The sequence below is a fragment of the Microtus oregoni genome, unplaced genomic scaffold (assembly GCF_018167655.1).
Source record: "Microtus oregoni isolate MIOR12 unplaced genomic scaffold, Mior012 000007F_ref0000211, whole genome shotgun sequence".
Lineage (NCBI taxonomy): Eukaryota > Metazoa > Chordata > Mammalia > Rodentia > Cricetidae > Microtus > Microtus oregoni.
The window spans coordinates 21,067,882-21,087,274 of NW_024543066.1; the positions used below are offsets into that span (position 1 = coordinate 21,067,882).

General features: G+C 42.6%; 2 protein-coding genes across 5 annotated transcripts in view; one reads left to right on the forward strand and one right to left on the reverse strand.

The window, feature by feature from the left end:
• Positions 1 to 2,522: 2,522 nt before the first annotated feature.
• On the reverse strand, positions 2,523 to 11,098 carry CUNH2orf15 (chromosome unknown C2orf15 homolog). The gene is made up of 2 exons (XM_041656583.1): positions 10,979 to 11,098; positions 2,523 to 3,396 (listed from the first exon to the last, which is right to left on the reverse strand). Exon 2 carries the CDS (start codon positions 3,313 to 3,315, stop codon positions 3,058 to 3,060), a length of 258 nt encoding a protein of 85 aa, XP_041512517.1. The 5' UTR covers positions 3,316 to 3,396; positions 10,979 to 11,098; the 3' UTR covers positions 2,523 to 3,057.
• A 270-nt stretch (positions 11,099 to 11,368) lies between these two features.
• Tsga10 (testis specific 10) overlaps positions 11,369 to 19,393 on the forward strand; it is a 103,861-nt gene continuing 95,836 nt past the window's right edge. For 3 of the 4 annotated variants that reach the window (XM_041655736.1, XM_041655737.1, XM_041655738.1), the window contains exon 1: positions 11,451 to 11,668. In XM_041655736.1, coding sequence (XP_041511670.1) covers positions 11,612 to 11,668 — 57 coding nt within the window. In that variant the 5' untranslated portion in view covers positions 11,451 to 11,611. The other variant, XM_041655740.1, reaches the window with a different exon arrangement.

Here is a 19,393-nt window from a genome sequence, read left to right on the forward strand (position 1 = left end):
CAAGTGCTGGGATTAAAGGTGTGCGCCACCACGGCCCAGCTCTGGTGGCATGTGTCTTATCTGCTGAGCCAACCTGACAGTCCTGATAGAACTTTAATATGGATAATAATATGCTCTTATAGTACTAATTCACCTTCATAAATTTATGGGATGGGTCCCTGTCTATGCCCATGAATAAGTCATTTATTATTCTGTGCTACTTGAGGGTGTGAGGCAGATGGTGATAATTATATATATATATACATACATATGTGAATATATATATAATATATATTCACTCAAGAGCAGAGTCACCCTTCATCTTCAAAAACAAGTCAAAGCTGCTTGTAAAATGGAGTCTCTTAGGACAAATCAGTCTTGGGAAAAAAACCCAACAACACAGTTTTACATGATACGGTATAATGCATTATGTAAATGCAGGGCAGGACACAAGAGCATCCAAATTAAAAATAAAATAGCTCCATCTCATAGTTCCACACTTTGAAAAGTTGATCTGTCCCCAATCTACAGCCCTTATTCCTCCATGAAGCCTCATTGCGTCTGCTCCCACCTTTTGTCTTGGTCACATCTCACTTCATCCCATCACTATATCCTGCTACACTTCATCTGGGTTACCACTGCCATCATCTATCTGGATAACCATGTAACTATAAGTTATGCCACTCTCAGAGAAGTCCTCCTAGTTGCTGCAATCGGCTTTATGTTCTAGCTGTGGTGGCTTTCTGATGCTTTGCCTTTTTCATGGCACAGCACATTTTGTATTTAATTGCTGTATAATGTTGTGGCTTCCCTCTTGGCACCTCTGTGGGAGCCCGCATGTGACTCGGTTTCCATTTGGAGTCAATTATGACTTAAAAGTCATTTGAGTTCAAGCTCACCGGCTGTGCCTGCAGCTCTGAGGGCTGTGAGAAAGTTCTGATTAAGCCCATGGGAAAGAGCATTTTGCCCATGAGAAAAGAACACCCTATCTAGTAGAAAGAATACTGCTGATGCCAAACCCTGGGAACATTGAGATAGAAATAGAAACTACTTGCTGCTTGCAGGGTTCATGTGAGAAATAATGAACCTGCTTGTGCTTCCTTCCAAGGACCGTGCAGGGAGGTGGTCAGCTGATAGTACTGCTCTTTGTTCTGCCTTCTGCCTTTAATCTGTATAAAAGCATGTTCTGAAATAAACTCGGGGCTGGGTGATATTCACAAACAGACCTCCCAGATCTATCTTGTGTTTTCTGTTTCAATTTCAATCTGCCATTCCTCAACCTCGTGCCCGCTTCCAGGTACCCCAACTGACTTTGTTGGAGCATGCTCCAACATACCACTATACTAGGAAGGCAGTGGCCACTTTGCTATAGCCCCAGCACCAAGAATGAGCCTACGTAGGTGAATTCATTACTTTACTTGTCGCTTCGACAAAATATCTGGCAAAAGCAACGTAATTCAGAAGGAACCGTTTGCTGGGGTTTATGGTTTGAGGGTATAAGGCATGACAGTGTGAGGCAGCTGGTCACACTGTACTAGCAGCCAGGAGGCAGAAAGCAGTGCCACCAAAGGTATGAATGCTAGCAGTCCTCTTACAGTCTTTATCCAGTCTGGGATCCCAGCACACGGAATGACGCCACCCACATTCAGAAGGGGTCTTCCCACCTCATTTCAACTAACCCTCCCTAGAAACTCCCTTAGAGACACACCCAGGATTGTCTCCTTGGTGATTCTATCAAGCTGAGCCTGCCAAGGGACCTATCAATATTAGCTGTCACAGTGAACAACAGATGACTTCTGCAAGTTTTTTCTCTGAAGAATTATATTCTGGGTGCTTGAGAGGTGGATTAGTGGTTAAGAGCACCTCTTCCAGAGAACCCAGGTTCCATTCCCAGCACCCACATGGCAGTCCACAACTGTAACTCCAGTCTGAGAGGATCTGATGCCCTCTTCTGGCCTCAATGGGCATCAGGCACCCACATAAGCCAAAGGTATAAATGCAGGCAAAACATCTACATATATAATAAAATTAAAAATAAAGAAAGAAGAAAAAGGAGAATTAATTACGTTTTGTGAAGGACAAAAAGAAGTATATTCCATTTAACTATGTTTTTAACGTTAGGTTCAAGATTCATTTCTTTAAAATTGGCCTGCCTCATAAAATATTGTTCCTCTCCCAAACCAACATGCCTTTTCTCTATCTTTTAACTAATATTAAGAAGATAATGTAATTAGACAATAGATACAGTCAGTAAATATTAACCTACAGGAACATGGGGTGGAACTCAGTAGCATGCTAGCATGTTCAACACCTTGGATTAAATCCCCAGCATCAAACCAGAACCAAACAATAATAAACCAACCAAGCAAACAAGAAAAACCCATGTATTATATAAACCATTACAATTCACCATATATCTAGATACAAAAGGGTTTTCATTCCATCTGCCACTGTTTGTGACAGTACTTTTGTTTCACACTACAAATATATTAACAACAGATACAAAATAAGTTTTTGCTTTTATTATATGAGATATTGTTATAAAATGGTAGTTACTACAAGACAGACAATCAACTTGGAAAGAACTCTGCTGCCCTCACTCTGAAATGAAAGTAGCATGGCCGAAAAAGATGTAAGAGTGTGAACTGCTTCTGAAGAGAGAGGTTCACTGTTCTTTTCTAAGGAGCCAATCACAGGGCTCTATCACAGAAGAGAAAGACTTCCTGAACACGCAGAAGGGTAAAGGACACCAAAGCAAACTCCTGAACTGGAAGTGTAGCATTTGAAAGTACTTTGCCAGAAAAGGTGAAATCGTCGTGCTTTGCTTAGATCCCCTTATATATTACTTGCTAAAAATGTTTATTATTATTATTACAGTAAAGTGTGTTAATACAAACACTGATAGTAAAAATAGCTGTGGTGTTTGACAGGGATGGTATATTCTGCAGAAATCTACCTTGGATTTGGTAGGGCCTTTCTCTCTTCCTCCATTTTGTTAGGCTTCCTAATGGACTTCAGCTACATTGAACTTATCCTCTAATCAAAAGCAAATTTCTTTGGTAACATGTCCAGGTGACTTCATTCTAAATCTGTCACCACCAGGCCATCGTTTTCCTTCACGTAGCCCATGGAATTCCACCCGGTGTCAGTCCCTTCCCCTCTCATGCAGTTTTCTTGGCTTGCATCTTCTAACTTGATTTTGTTGGTGTTCTGAAATAACCGAGTCACTGGTTCCAATCCACTCTTCTCAGCTCCCTGCACTAAGTGATCATTCACTTCCGAATCCACAAGCACAGCAGATGTCTGAGTGGCAGCTTTGCTCAGCAAAAATCCCATTGGGACGGCTGGTCAACCATTAAGGGAGCGTGAGCGTGAGGGCCCCTTTTAAGTAGTGGAACTGCTTTTTCAGTTTGGTTACTGAAAAGAAAACCAGATAATTAGTAAATGCAATAGGAATATTGACAACTTCACGGCAATGTTTCTTTAAGTGGAATGCTCTACTGGGACTGAAAACACAAAGCCACCTTCTACCTTCCAGAACCTACATTTTCTTTTTTAGGAAAATATTTTAATTTCATTTTTAATTAATGTGTCTATGTGTGGGTTTATGCATGTAGGTGCAGTGCCCAGGGAGTGCTAATCCATACTTAATAAATGAAACCTTGCTTTTGCATTAGGAAGTGTGACTCCGTGGTGGTCTTCTTGGAGGTCCTAGGACTCAGGCACAACATTTGTGGGCTCATCCGGGATCCTGAAGACCTCTGGGCCCCCGCCCCGAAGGTTTCTGGACCAGAACAGTGTGCTGAAGTCCCTAAAGCTAGTTACAGATTGTAAGCCGTGTGGATGCTGAGAATGTGGATCCTCTGCGGGAGCAGTACTCTCGTGCATCTTGACTCATCTCTTCAGCCGCCATTTACACCTGTTCACATTTTCTTTTAGAGAAGTTATGTAGGGCCTATCGACTTCTTTTAAGGTCTTCTAAAAATTATATTTATTTATTTTTGTGGGTGCGTCCGTGTGTGTAAGCCAAAGAAAAACTTAGAAAACTTGTGAGAGTCAATTCTCACTCTCGAATATGTGGGTCCTGGGACTGAACTCAGGTTACCAGGCGAGGTGACAAGTGCCTGTACCTACTGTCCATCTCGTCAACTTTCTTGAAAGTATTATTTTAAATTAATCAATTTGTTTTCTTTGGTGTGTATGTGATGTTTTGCCTGCATGTATATATGTATACCATGTGCATACCTAGTGTGCATGGAGGCCAGAAGAGGGAACTGGAACTGGAGCTACAGATGTTTGTAAGCCACCATGTTGGTGCTAAAAACCAAAGCCAGGTACTCTAAAAGAGCAACAAGTGCTCTCAACTGCTGAGTCCAATCCCTGAAAGTTATTAAGAGGGAGATTTTCTTGATTTTATATCTATTCCTTTCCAAAAAAATAATGTAACTAATCAATTTCTCTGTCATATCTATCATTCTTAATAATAAAAACTTTTAATTCATTAATGTGTTATATAAATAATCACGAAACATCCTTAGCTACCAGGAAAATTCAAATTAAAACTTCATTGTGATCTATCTTGCCCCAGTCTACTGCCAAGGAGTCAAAGAGCAACAAACGAGGTTGAAGAGGAGAGGAAAGGAAGAATCCTTATTCACTGCTGGTTGGAATGGAAACTGGTGCAGCCATTAGGGAAATCAGTAGGAAGGGTCCTCAGGAAACTAAATAGAAACACCACAGGATCCAGCTGTATCACTTGTGTGTGTTCCCAGAGGGATCTAAGTCACTCCAGGGAGATACTCGCACATCTCTCCACTACTCATTAACAGCTGAGATGCAGACCCAGCTTGGATGCCCAACAACGGGAAAGTGGCACACATCCACAGCTGAGTTTTCTTCATGCAGAAAAACGGATGGAACTATAGAACATTATAAGCAAAATAAGCCAGGCTTAGATAGACGAATACACCACTTCTTTCACATGTCTAATGTGGACTTTTGAAGAATATACATATGACCAGGGAGCTGGCTCAGAGTATAAAGCATGTGCCATCAAGCATGAGGATTAGAGTTTACATCCACAGAGAAACCGGGCAGGCATGACAGCTGCTGGTCATCCCAGTACCTGAGAGACAGTGCAGCCTGCAGGCAGGTTGGCTAGTTAGACTAGCTAGAATTAGACGGCTCTAGGACCTGGGAGAGATCCTGCCTCAATAAATAAAGTAGAGCGTTATCAAGGAGGGCACCAACCATCAACTTCAGGACACCCACGCACACACACATATGTGAATGTGTTCCCATATACATGTAAACACAAGCACACGTAAACCACACATACATGCAAAAAATAAAAAACAATGAAAGTAGAAGGGAGAGTACTGGGGAGGGAGGAAAGGAAAAGTGGGGTGTCATGTGGGGGCAAATGTGAGGAGAAGTGCAAAATGGGACTTTGCAATTTTATCTATGTATGTATGCAAATTTTATATAAGCCCATTATTTTGCATTCTAACTAATCTAAAAATTGAAAACAAGCATGAAACAAGCAGGAAAAACTATATAACCTGTAACCAAGAGACCAGAGAAGCTGATAGGAACACATCTAGGAATGTCACGAATTACAGAATTTAGCACATGAGTACGTTAACACAGTTATTGAAACTATTTTATGTATTCCCAAGATAAAGGTAAAGCAGAGCATGCACCGGATATTTTGTTGCTGCTGTTTGTTTTTTTGAGACAGGGTTTCTCTGTGTAACAGTCCTGGTTGTCCTGGAACTCCTTTGTAGGCCAGGCTGGCCTTGAACTCACAGAGAACTGCCTGCCTCTTTCTCCCTAGTGCTGGAATTAAAGGCATGTGCCTTCACAACTAGCTCTTTACTTTTAGTTTTTGAGGGAGGGTTTCCTATGTAGCCCTGGATGTCTTGGAACTTACTCTGTAGACCAGGCTGGCCTTGAACTTGAAGATCTGTCTGCCTCTGCTTCCTGAGTACTGGGATTAAAGGCATACATCACTAGTGTCTGGCTTAGACAGGGTGTGTTTTATAATGGAAGATTTCTTTTAAAAAAATCAAACTTTCAGCAATAAAAATATAATTTTAATTTTTATTGTAGAGATTTATTTTTATTTTATGTGTTATTTAGGTGTTCTGCCTGAATTTATGTGTGTACCATATGCATGTCGTACCTGTGGAGGCCAGAAGAAGGCATCAAATCCTTTTGAACTAGAGTTCAGATGGTTATGAATCACCTTGAGGATGGTGAGAATTGAACCTGGGTCTTCTAGGAGAGCAGCCAGTGTTCTTAACCACTGGGCTATCCTTTCCAGTTCCATACCCTTTTTTGAAAGTAGGTATTACATAACCCAGGCTAGCCCTGAGCTCACTGGAGGGGATACTGGCTTTCATTCCTGATCCATCTGCTTCTACCTCCTCAATGCTAAGATTACAAACATGTATACAAATCCTGAGTCCAGAAACAGTTTTCAGTTGCATAGAGCTGTGGCTGAGGTTAGCATGACCAATGGAAAGAGTGGAAACTCTGCAGAAATGGGGAAAATGCTAGCAGAGGGTTTGCCTGGCACACAGGAGGTCTTAGGCCCAATTGCCTTCTGTCTCTGCCTCTCCCTCCCTCTCTCTCCACAAACATACACTGTCTCTCACACACACGTGTATCTATCTGCATGCATGCATGCATACATACATACATATGTATATAACATAGCCATGGAAAATATCAAATTTAAAGAAAACAGCAAAGTAAGTTGTGGGGACAGACAGTATCAAGTAGCTTAACATATGTTCACTAAGAGGCCCATTTTTTTTTTTGAGAGAGATACAGAAAAGGCAAAAGAGAAGATTTTTCAATGAAACTGTTAAAATGGAGAAAGATAGGGAAACTGAGCCTAGATTCAGGCAAACCTCAGAAGAGTGAGGAGGGCTAGGGTTAAGGTGTGGCAGGGAGGAACACTCACCACTCTTTGGGTTTCTAGGATATTCTCTTCCTTGGTTTAGGGAAGAAAGCTAGTAGTCATTGATAGGAAAACAAAAGAAAATCTTCACAAACTCTTGGCCTTAAGAGGGATCTTTTCCTTGCATTCTTTCTAAAGAATCTGTAGTAACACCTAGGGGACATAGACACAAAGGGCTTAACTGTTTTAAAATTCTTTTTCTAAGGGGTTGGTTAAATTTTTGTAACCTTGACACAAGCTAAACACATCTGGAAGGGAGGAGAAGGCATCTTCATTGTGGAATTGCCTCTAACAGACTGGCCTGTAGGCGAGCCTGTGGGACAATTCCTTGATTAAAGAAGAACGTAGGAGGGGCCAGACTGCTGTGCTCAGTGCTGCCTCTGGGCAGACAGTTTTGAGCTATTTGCCGGGCGGTGGTGGCGCACACCTTTAATCCCAGCACTCGGGAGGCAGAGGCAGGCGGATCTCTGTGAGTTCGAGGCCAGCCTGGTCTACAGGCTCCAAAGCCACAGAGAAACCCTGTCTCGAAAAAAAACAAAAAAAAAAAAAAAAGAAAGCAGATGGGGGACTGGAGAGATGGCTCAGCAGTTAAGAGCACTGACTGTTCTTCCAGAAGACCAGGGTTCAATTCCCAGAACCCACATGACAGTTTATAACTGCCTGTAACTCCAGTTCCAGGGGATCTGGCATCCTCACACAGACATATAAACAGGCAACACACCAATGCACATAAAGGAAGCAGATGGCTGAGCCCGTAGGTGGTCAAGGTTCCTGCCTTGACTTCCCCTAATGATCGACTGTGATCAGGATGTCTAAGACAAATAAGCCCCTTCTTCCCCAAGTTGATTTTGGCCATGGTGTTTATCAAAGCAACAGAATGCAAACTAGGACATGGTGGGGATTATGCTCCTTCAACTCCAGCCAAGAGTGGCTTTCATGGGAGGATCAAAGCAGGTTTTCCCCAAGAGGGTGTTCTATCACTAGCTGCACTCCCAGCCCAATGGGTAAGTTTTGAAATTGGTACATTCTTTCTTATTTTTTTCAATAATCCTACTCCAGATTCCTGAGTTCAATTTACAGATTACATATTATTCCCCCCAACTTTTCAGGATTCTTTAAGAGCCCATACTTCTTTATTACTTTTTTTTAATCAATTACTATTATTTCAGAAGAAACACGCTCCCTGGGTCTTCTGTCTGTTTTATCTAAAAGCATTTGGACATTAAAATTAATTTGCTAACTGTAATGGTCTGTTCTGTTCTTTTAAGAGACAAGCCACGCCCACTTCCTCCCTGTTCACCAAGGCAAACTGATCATCAGCTTCCAGCCTGAGTCTTTTCCCTTTCCATCTCCCTCTTGAAGAGGTAGCTTCTGTCTCTCCCCACTTCTCCCCTTCCCCCTTCTGTTTCTCTCTGTGTGTCTCTCTCTGCTCTTTTCCCTTCTTCTTCCCTTCCATAACCCACTAAATAAATATCTAACCTCACTCTGCATGGCGTACCTATCTGTCTTTCACCCACCGCGTGGCTCCCTGCCTGGCGACAGCCGCCTTCAGAGACCTGTGGTGTGGTCTCATGGCGTGCCCATCTGTCTCTCCTCATGGGACTTGTGGCCCACTGCAGCTACTTGGGGAACTGTGCTCTCCCTGCTTGGAACTGGCTGCTCTTGGGACCTGCTGCCCTCTCCCTGCCCCTGCTCGGGGACCTGCAGCCTGGTCTCAAGGCCCGCTGTCTGCTGCATTTTACTTAATCCATTATAATAACATCTAGTTATGCTTACAAAGAATATAATTTATGAAAATAAAGGGTATAAAGATAAAAATACCTTATGAAAAAATACGATCCTGAAGAACAAGATAGTTATAAATTAGCACATCTTCTTGCTTGTGATATCTTATAGAAACGTGAGTACTCATGCAGGAGAAACAAGAATTCTTATGCCTCCTCAAACACGATCTTGCTTTCTGAATGCACAGTTTAAACTGTAGCATCAGAAGACAGCTGAAAAAATCTTGTAGAAAAAGCCAGGAAGACGTGATCACAGTTTATTCAGTATGTGAGTTTAAAAAGCCTCTGAACAGTAAAGAAAGGAAATTAACAGCCTAGTGAACACAGGCTTGTTCACACAATGTATGTGTGTGTGTGTGTGTGTGTGTGTGTGAGAGAGAGAGAGAGAGAGAGAGAGAGAGAGAGAGAGAGAGAGATCTTTGCTAGCTGTACTTCAGACAGGAGGCTAAAAGCTAAAATTAAAGCCTGGAGAGATGGCTCATTGGTAAGGAGCAGTAGCTGCTCTTCCAGAGAACTCTTTATTCAATTCCCAGCACCCACATGGTGGTTCGCAACAACCTGTAACTCCAGTTCCAGGGAATCCAATTCCCTCTTCTGGCTTCTGTGGGCGACAGGCACGCACGTGGTACACAGGCATACATGCAGACAAATCACCAGTACACATAAAATAATTTAAAAAAATTAAAGCTAAACTTTACAAAGACCTGAAAAAATTACCCCCCCCAAAGATAAAAATGTGAACCAATAAAGGGGCTAATGAAATGGGATATTTTCAAAAGAAGAAACATACGTGACCAACAAATGTTTTAAAAAGTATTCGCCAGCATCAGATGAATGGAAATTAAAACTACTTTGACATTCTATCTCACCCCAATCAGAATAGTCATTATCAAGAAAAACAATTAAGAAATGCTGAAAGGGTCTGGAGAAGGGGAGCCTTGAACAGTGTTGGTGGGAGTACAAACTGTTATGAACACCTTGGAAATTAGTGTGACGATGTCTCAACTAAAAATAGAACCTTAGGACTCAGCTATGCGGCTTCCAGCACATGCCCAAAGATCTCCATATCCTCCCACAGGGACACCAGCACATCCATGTTTACTGCTGCTCTATGCACAATAGCCAGGAAATGGATCCAGCCTGGATGTCCCAAAGAGGTGAATCAATAATAAACACTACACACATGCAATGTCATTTCACTGCGCTATAAGGAAAAACGAAGTCATGAAATCTGCAGGAAAACAGACGGATTTGGAAATTATTTTAAGTGAGATAACCCAGACTCACTAAGTCAAATACTACATGTTCTTTCTCGCATGCAGAGTCTATCTTTAAATATATAAGTAGGGGGCTTGCAAGATGGCTCAGCCATTAAGAGCACTGACTTCTAGAGGTTGTGAGTTGAATTCCCACCAACCACTTACGGTGACTCACAACCGTCCATATTGAGACCTGGTGCCCTCTTCTGGCTTGCAGGCACACATGCAGGCAGGACACTATACATAATAAATAAATAAATCTTAAAAAATTATATAAGTAGGGGGTATTGAAGGATGTGAGTGTGGGTATAGATCATGGTGAGGGACAAAAAAGTGTGGAAACAGATGGGGGAGGAGTAGAAAGACAAAAGCAGGGAGATGAGAAAAAGGGCAGAAGGATCAACAGAAACAAATTATGACTGCAAATGCCGCAATGCAACCCATTTACTTTGCATTCTAATAAAAATAAGTAAAAACGGAATAAAGTAAGCTTCTGAGTAAGCTGGATAGAACAGGTGAAGGGCCCAGAAGCACTGAGGGAAAATATCTTTTCAAGCTAAACTTTAAAAATCGGCAGCATAGACCAGCGCTCATTTCTTTCCACTTTTTCATTTCAAGATGTAATTTTAACGCAGCTGGATAGTTAAAATTACCACACCAGTTAAGCTAAAAGAAGGCAGGAGTCGGCTCCCTGTTAGAAGCCAAACTTAAGGTAAAAACCTGGATACAGAATTTAACATCTCGCGAGGTTTTATATCTTTTCTTGTTTTTCCATCGCCAGTCTTCCTAGAGAGGGAACTTGGAGGAGGGCTGGCACGTGGAGAAGAAATGCCAGTTTGGAAAGTGAGCGTTTATTGCGGGGTCTGGCACTTCCCAGTTCCATCGTGCCTGGATGGGCAGACCTGACCCAGGCCGAGGGGTGGCCCTCAGCTGTCAAGCTCACCAGGACAGACCAGCTCCCTCTGGGAGGAGGCAAAAGGGCACCCCACCTGCAGGCTCCCACAAAACAGTTTCCTGACGGTGTCAGGAGCTGCGCAGCGGAGCAGCTCTAGGGAGTAACCGTTCTGCTCAGCCGGGAACGCTCGGGCTCCAGCGACGCTAGCGCCAAGGGGCCCACGACCACCGCGCATGCGCGCTCCGGCAGCTTCCGCAAAGGCGCGGGCTAGAGGATGGTTACTAGGAGACGGGACGCACGGGTCGGCCATCTAGGCGCTGCGTGGGCGTGCGCCTGCGCGGCGCTGATGGGCCAGGACAAGGCCTCTGGTCGGAGCCCTAGAAAGGCGGGCCGGCGGCTGTACACGTCGCTACGTGCTCCGGTGCGCACGCACGATTTGTAGTCCCCGCGAGAGGGCGTGTCGAGCCAGGTACGCGTGCGCACGGGGGCTGGGGGCGCGCCGGACGGAAGCGGAGCGAAGGCGCCGGGGAGGTGGAAGGAGAGCCCCCCTCAGGTACAGAGCGTGAGGGCGGGGCGTCGGTCAGCCGGGAGCTAACCGCTCCCGCCCTCTTCCTTCAGCGCCTCTCCGGGCCTCCGCCTCCGCCGGGGCGGGGTCCATGGCGTGGGAAGGAGGAGTCAGGGGCTGGCTTAGATCTCCCGCAGGGCGGGAGGCCCTTCAGTAGCCGGGATGAGCTCCGAGGAGCACGATGGCTCGGGAGGCCGGGGGAGGGCTCCAGAGCTCCAGGTAGAAGCCGAGGAGGTGCACCGGCCTAGTGGAGAGCCCCTCCGGGGCGGCTGCAAGAGGGTGGGGAGAAGTGTTGGGGTCTGATGGTGGCCCGGGGTGGGCCGTGGGGGGCGGGGTGGCGACGGCTTCCAGGAGCAAACCTTTCTGGGGAGTTAAGGATCGAGCCCAGTTCCTATGGTGACCGCTTCGCTTCCTGCCTCAGCTGGGTGTTGGGAGACACCGTTTTGCTTAGAGACAGTGGAGTCAAGCTGAGGCTCTTGGAAGCTCAACCTGTCTTTTCCCGACCCCTTGTCCCCTCAGTCTCTTCTTTATATACTGGGAGACAGGTGAAGGCGGAGATTGAGATTTTGCATGAAAATCTCATAATTTCTCTTAGAGTTTTGCATAGAGAAAAGGCAGGATAGACTGGCTTTTATTGGAAAAGTTATTTACGTCTCAAACAGGTGGCTGTCGTGCACTTGATTACCTAAAAATGCCGAAGTACATGTACATAATTATATATGTGTTTGTATATAACCTTCAGTCGAGGATTTAGACTTTAAGAAAGTTTGCACAAGTGGCGGTGTTCTGTGTTTTCTTATCGCGCCCCTCCCTGCAGATTTGCGTGTCCCATGATATTCGTTGATTTAAACTTATTCTACTGGTTTCAGGATTTCGAGTACATTTTGTCCACTTCAGGAAATTAAGCCACAGTAATTTCAAAGTAGAATAAGTTATTTGTTATTATAAAGGGCAGTTACCACATTTGACTCTGCTTCAAGAACAAAGCACAGTTTTTTAATTGAGCAGTGCACTAAATCCTTCGATCTTAATTATTGAGAAAGAGATAAGAAGATAAATACTACATCAATATTTCTTTCAAACTCTAAACCTTGATATTATTTAATAACACTTTCAAAAACATGTTTTACTTATTTTCCAAAAGAAGAATCACGGTTGTAGCCCAGAATATAAACAGGCACAGAAAGTCTCTGGGTTCTGTTATCTGCCTTCTGCCTAGTTTGTTTGAAAATAATTTAGTCGGGCGGTGGTGGCGCACGCCTTTAATCCCAGCACTCGGGAGGCAGAGGCAGGCGGATCTCTGTGAGTTCGAGGCCAGCCTGGTCTACAGAGCTAGTTCCAGGACAGGAACCAAAAGCTACGGAGAAACCCTGTCTCGAAAAATCAAAAAAAAAAAAAAAAAAAAAAAGAAAAAAAAAAGAAAGAAAACAATCCGATTTTAAAGTCCTCCACAAGTGGAGGCCACTAGAACAGTTGTTATTAATTCCCTCACGGGTCACAACCCTTTACTCCCCAGATTGGCAGTGTTAGCCATTTTCTTGCTTGCCTTAATAGTTTGATCATCATTTTATGTGAATACACACCTTATAGTCTGCCTTGTTACAGAACTTTAAAGAGTTGGAACAGGTATTCTACAGCTACTTTAACTCAACTCTTAAAGAATTTATCCTTGTCGGGCGGTGGTGGTGGTGCATGCCTTTAATCCCAGCACTTGGGAGGCAGAGGCAGGTAGATCTCTGTTAGTTTGAGGCCAGCCTGGTCTACAAAGCGAGTTCCAGGACAGCCAGGGCTAAACAGTGAAACCCTATCTCGAAAAACTAAAAAAAAAAAAAAAAAAAAAAAAAAAAAAGGGAAAAAAATTATCCTGATTGCTTCTAGTTAGTTTGCTGGTTGGTGTTCAATTGTAAAAGTATTCCATGATTTACTGTTTGTGGATATTAGGACTTTAAAATTGTTTTTGGCGATACTCTTTGCTAGGGTTATGTATATTAAAATATATCCACCTCGTGTTTTGAAGGAAGGCAGTTTGAAAGGTGGTTCTTTTTGTTTTTAGTTACCACTGTTAGTCTTAGTCTTAAATTACTAAATCCCTTTCATCCAGAAAGGCCTTAGGAAAACAACTAACTCCTTTCTTGTGTTTCTGAGAGGTCTTGATTCACACTACCTCTCCAAAGGTCTTTGTTTCATGCTGCGTTGAGGAGATAAGTTGATTCTTTACTGTAGAGACTGCATTATAGAAAGGAGAAGAGCTTGGAGTTTGGATCGGAATCATTAGAAAGTTTTGTTGTTTTGATTTTCTTTCTTTCTTAAACCGTAAACTTTTGGAGAGAATCATAATTAAAAGAAAACAAAAACTTAACCTAGTTTAGCTTTTGCAGAACCAGATTTCAGAATTGAATAGAAAACATTCCAGTATTTTCAATTATTCTATCAATATAATAGATATTTGCCAAATATATAATATGTATTTCAGTTTGTTTATGTGTTATGTGTGTGCTTGTGTTTGTGTTATATGCACGCGTATATATGTATGTATGTGGAGGCCACAAGTTGATACCAGTTTCTTTTTTTCCTCAGTCCCTCTCTACCTGATTTTTGAGGTAGTGTCTCTCACTGAGCCTGGAGCTGTTTAGTTTAGCTACTCTGGCTGCATAACAAGTCCCAGTGGTCCTCTAGTCCCTTGCTTCTCCAGTACTAGGATTACAGGTGCACATTCCATTGCTGTGCTTAGTCTTTTTACGTGATATATTTTTAACGAATTTATAAAAGTTACATACAAATAGTCTGTTTCATGATGGCATTTCATACATATACATTGTATCTTGATCCTATATGCCTCCTTATCCTTCTCAACCTTTCCAACCCCCCCCCCCCCCCCAATCAAGACAGGGTTCCTCTGTAGCTTTGGAGCCTGTCCTGGAACTAGCTCTTGTAGACCAGGCTGGTCTTGAACTCACAGAGATCCACCCTCCTCGGTCTCCTGAGTGCTAGGATTAAACGCGTGTGCCACCACCACCTGGCCCTTTTGATATTTTTAAACATAAAATCTTAACTTCAAAGTCCCACTAGATAGGAAGTCCTCAGATACTTTACCCCTTGTTTAAAATTAACTTATCTGTTCTTCTTATGCTGTGTCACAGTATAGAACACATTGTTTACCTGGATTTCCTCATTTCTTCATCCCCTTTCCCCTCTACTACTCAACAGTAATTTATGTCTTGTTTCTATGCTGTAGGTCTTCACCACTTGCATAGACTTTAGGGAATTCCTTTTCTTAAAAAAAGGTCATATGTGTGTTTGTGTATGTGTGTATATGCCTGGCTGCTTGCTTGCCACAGTATGCACATGGAACAGGGCACATGTGGAAGTCAGAGGGCAGCTTGTGAGAGTTGGTTCTATCCTTTCATTATATGGGTCCTGGAGATCAAACTCAGGCACAAGTGCCTTTACCCATTAAGTCATCTCACTGGCCCTAGCTTTAGGCAAGTATTGAAGTGGTTATGTATATTAGGTTAGATATCACTTGTCAGAAATGCTTAAGATTGGCTGAGTGGTGGTGGCACATGCCTTTAATCCCCTTTAATCCCATCAGAGACCGGCAGATCTTTGTGAGTTCGAGGCCAGCCTGGTCTACAGAGCAAGTTTCAGGACAGGATCCAAAGCTACACAGAAAATCCTGTTTTGAAGAGAGAGAGAGAGAGAGAGAGAGAGAGAGAGAGAGAGAGAGAGAGAGGCTTAAGATTAGAAGAGTTTGGGGACTTTAGGATATATTATGATGTGATACTTCCCAGGGATGGAGGCCAAATCTAAACAACAAATTCATCTGTAGGTAACTTTATGTAACACTTTTGATGCACCATATTTTTGACTTTGGCCACTCTAATGAGGTCAGGTATGGAATTTTTCATTTGTAGCATCATGTTTCTCAGTAAGTTAGAATTGGAAGCATTTCAGTTTTGACTTCAGATTAAGGATGCTCAGCTATTATTTGCATTTTCTTAAGAGACCCAGTGTTTGATTCTGAAAGGGGTCTCTTGAAAAGAGTGAAGCATGCTTTTCTTCTTTTGGCAGTGTACCGACCACAACCTTAGTCTTCCTCTGACTTTTATTCTGTCTGTTTGGTTCTTGCGATTGTGCTGATTAAAAGCTTACATTTTATATTTTGATTTATTAGTCTTCAGGTTTCACCTCACAACAGAAATGGCTTTGTTTAATCAAAATTCATTATTTTGAAAATGTTTTATTAACTCTAAATATTTTATTTGGCAAAGACAAATGTTTCATAGAGCAACTTTGTGGTGGACATTTTTTAAACATAGCAGCCAGACAATAGCCTAGACATCTTGGAATTTGTTTTTTTTTGTTTTTTTCGAGACAGAGTTTCTCTGTAGCTTTGAAACTCACTTTTGTAGACGAGGCTGGCCTCAAACTCACAGAGATCTGCCTGCCTCTGCTTCCCAAGTGCTGGGATTAAAGGTGTGTGCCAGCGAACAATGAGGGCTGATGGGCTGATGAGAACCCAAGGACAATGGCACAGGGTTTTGAACCTATGTAATGTGCTGGCTTTGTGGGAGCCTAGCCAGTTTGGATGTTCACCTTCCTAGAAATGGACGGAGGGGGGAGGACCTAGGACTTACCACAGGGCAGGGAACCCTGACTGCTCTTTGGGCTGGAGAGGGAGGGGGAGAGGAGTGGGGGGGAGGAGGAGAAGGGTGGGAGGAGGGGGAGAAGGGTGGGAGGAGGGGGAGGGAAATGGGAGGCTGGGAGGAGGAGGAAATTTGTTTTTTTTTCTCCTTTTCTCAATAAAAAAAAAGTTAAAAAAAAAAAAGGTGTGTGCCACCACCGCTCCGTGACATCTTGGAATTTATAGAAAGAAATAGACAGTAAACAGGTGAACAAATAAATAGTGTGATTTCAAGAGTGACGAGTGCAAATAGCCTAAGTAGAGAGTGGTCAAGAGAGAACCTACTTTAGGAAGTCAAGGAAGAAGAGACTTTTTAACATTTGAACTAACGAGCTGAGGTTGAGATGTCAGCCAGGAAAAGGCTAAGGAGAGACCGTTCTCTGTGGGACTGTAGGGAAAAATGGGAAGAGAGCATGAAGTCAATGGGAGTGGAGCACATTCTAGTTCATTTTGCACTGCTGTAGCAACACACTGTATGCTGGGTGGATTGTAAACAGCAGATATTTAATCCTAGCAGTTCTGCAGCCTGGGAATTCTTAAGATCATGGCAGCAAAAGATTTCCTATCTGATGGGGGCCGGTTTCCTGGTTCATAGATTCCTTACTGTTTCCTCATGGCGCAAAGTGGGAGAGAAGACTGAAGCCTTTTCTATCAGGGTAATTAATCATGGCCTCGTTTGTTTATTTTGGTTCTAGGAATTAAACCCAGGGCTTTAAGAATGCTAAGCATGTGTTCTGGGAGCTAGGATTTTATCATATGAACTTGAGGGACTTACAGTTTTTCAGATCAGAGCAACACATTAAAGGAACAGAAAGATAAACAGTAAATCTGATTGATAAATGAAGGAGAAAGTATTAGATCTTTAAAGAGAAGGCAGGGACCAACTCATACAGGGTCTTTAGAAGTGTGGATTTCATCCCAGTTGCAATAGAAAGCCATTGGAGTATTTTTTGATCAGCCTGTCAACATTCTAAAGGATTAACTTGATTTTAGGGTGAAGAATAAGTTTTATGGAGCAGGAGGACCAGTAGGAAACTTGCAGGTGTGGGAAAGGTCTTGAATGTTCTTAGAAAATTCTCACTTTTTTAAAATTTTACTTATTTTTATTTTATGTGCATTGGTGTTTTGCCTGCGTGTATGTCTGTGTGAAAGTAGAACTGGAGTTACAGACAGCTGTGTGCTGCCATGTGGGTGCTGGGAATTGGACCCTGGTCCTCTGGAAGAGCATTTAGAGCCTTAACCATTGAGCTATCTTTCCAGCCCCAATTCTCACTTTTTAAAAAAATTTATATATGTATTTTATGTATATGAATGCCCTATTTGCATGTATTCCTGAATGATAGAAGAGGGCATCAAATCCATTACAGATGCTTGTGAGCCACCACGTGGTTGCTGGGAATTGAACTCAAGGCCTCTGTGCGAAGATAGGAGGTGGAGACAGGAGAGAAACCCTGGAAGCTTGTAGGCCAGTTAGTCTGTCACGTGCAGCAACAGACTATAGACCCTGTCCTACAGAGGGGGCGGGATATGGGGTGGGGGAAACAATTTTTAGACTTTGTGTGTGTGTGTTTTTCAAGACAGGGTTTTCCTGTCTAATAGTCCTGGCTGTGCTGGAAATCACTTTGTAGACTAGGCTGGCCTTTAACTCACTCAGATCTGCCTGCTTCTGCCTCCTGAGTGCTGGGATTAAAGGTGTGTGCTACCACCACCCAGCAACATTGCTTGTTTTTAAGATTCAAGTAAATGTGTAAGGAAGACATAAGTAGAAAACATGAATATTCACCTAAATTGTTCTATCATCAGTATATGTATATATCTATATCATTATATATATTGTTGATGACATCATCATTATCTTATAGCATAAAAACAAAAAAAGTGTTGAAAGTTCAAACTGAGCCTTAAAATGTTAGTGAAGAAGAGTGTTTCTATATGTATGTATTAAGAATATTGAGAATAGTTCTTGGAGGTGTTAATCAGGTGATAAAGTTTTCAAAGTTGAAGGAAACAAATTATGAAGAACTTTGCATGTTGGATAAAAATAGCTCTTGGCAATTCAAAGTGTAGTGGAAAGCCAATAAAGGGAAGCTTTTCCAATTGTAGAATCTGAGGTGTACTGTGAATGAGATTCTGCATGTAAATAATATTTCTGTTGATTCATAATGTTCATCAAAATTTAAAAATTAATTGCCAAAGTGAGAAGTTATTTATTCTGTTTCCTGAGCCAAGTGTTTGTAACTAAGAGCACACTTTTCAACAGAAACTATGTGAGAAATGGTAGGATTTTTATATAGCTCATAAAGTTCTAATGTTGTGCCCATGTCACAGACCCCCAAACAGAACCACCATAGAGCTGGTATCCGATGCAAACACACTGGGATTTATTGATTACAAGTTAGCTAACTTGGCTGTAATCCAACACACCGACACAGTGGGTGGGGGAAAATGGCCTTGATGCTTCAGGGTAAGGGAATTTTAAAGGGAAAACTACAAGCAGGGTGCCACAAACCTTGGCATTTCGGGATTGGGTAAAGGTATACAACTTCTGAATTTGATGGTTGAGTATAGGGAAATTTTAAAACAGTGACTGTCAGCAGACTAGAATTTCAAAACAGTGGTTAATCAGATACCTACAAGGACGTTTGAAGCAAGCAGATGTTGTTTGGACACCCTGGTGGGTCACTTTGATCAGGGCTGGCACAGTTTCTTGGGAATGTTCATGACTCTGCTGGGCTGCATTCACCCCCCCCCCCCCCCCCAGTTAGGTCCTGTCTAAAATTTTTTTTTTCTCAAAATGGAGTTTGTTCTGCTCCTTCACTAAATGACATAACTTTAAGTAGTCTATGAGATTTATGCTGATGTTCCAGGTGGGCAGTAGCTAGAGATGAATAGAAATGCATTTTCTATCTTATCTAGGGAAGAAGAAAGAAATAGAGCTGCCAACCTGCTTGGGTGCCAGACTGCGCAGGGTTTACTCAAGCTAGTCAGAGGGGATATGCTGATTTTATAATTTCCAAAGAGTGATGTGGCAGTTGTGTTGAAGGAAAGGTCTCAGATGTTCTTAGAAAATTCTCACTTTTTTAAAATTTTACTTATTTTTATTTTATGTGCATTGGTGTTTTGCCTGCGTGTATGTCTGTGTGAAAGTAGAACTGGAGTTACAGACAGCTGTGTGCTGCCATGTGGGTGCTGGGAATTGGACCCTGGTCCTCTGGAAGAGCATTTAGAGCCTTAACCATTGAGCTATCTTTCCAGCCCCA

What these genes read in the sequence shown, in the direction of transcription:
- CUNH2orf15 (XM_041656583.1), bottom strand. Translation starts at nt 3,315, where the DNA reads ATGGGATTTTTGCTGAGCAAAGCTGCCACTCAGACATCTGCTGTGCTT.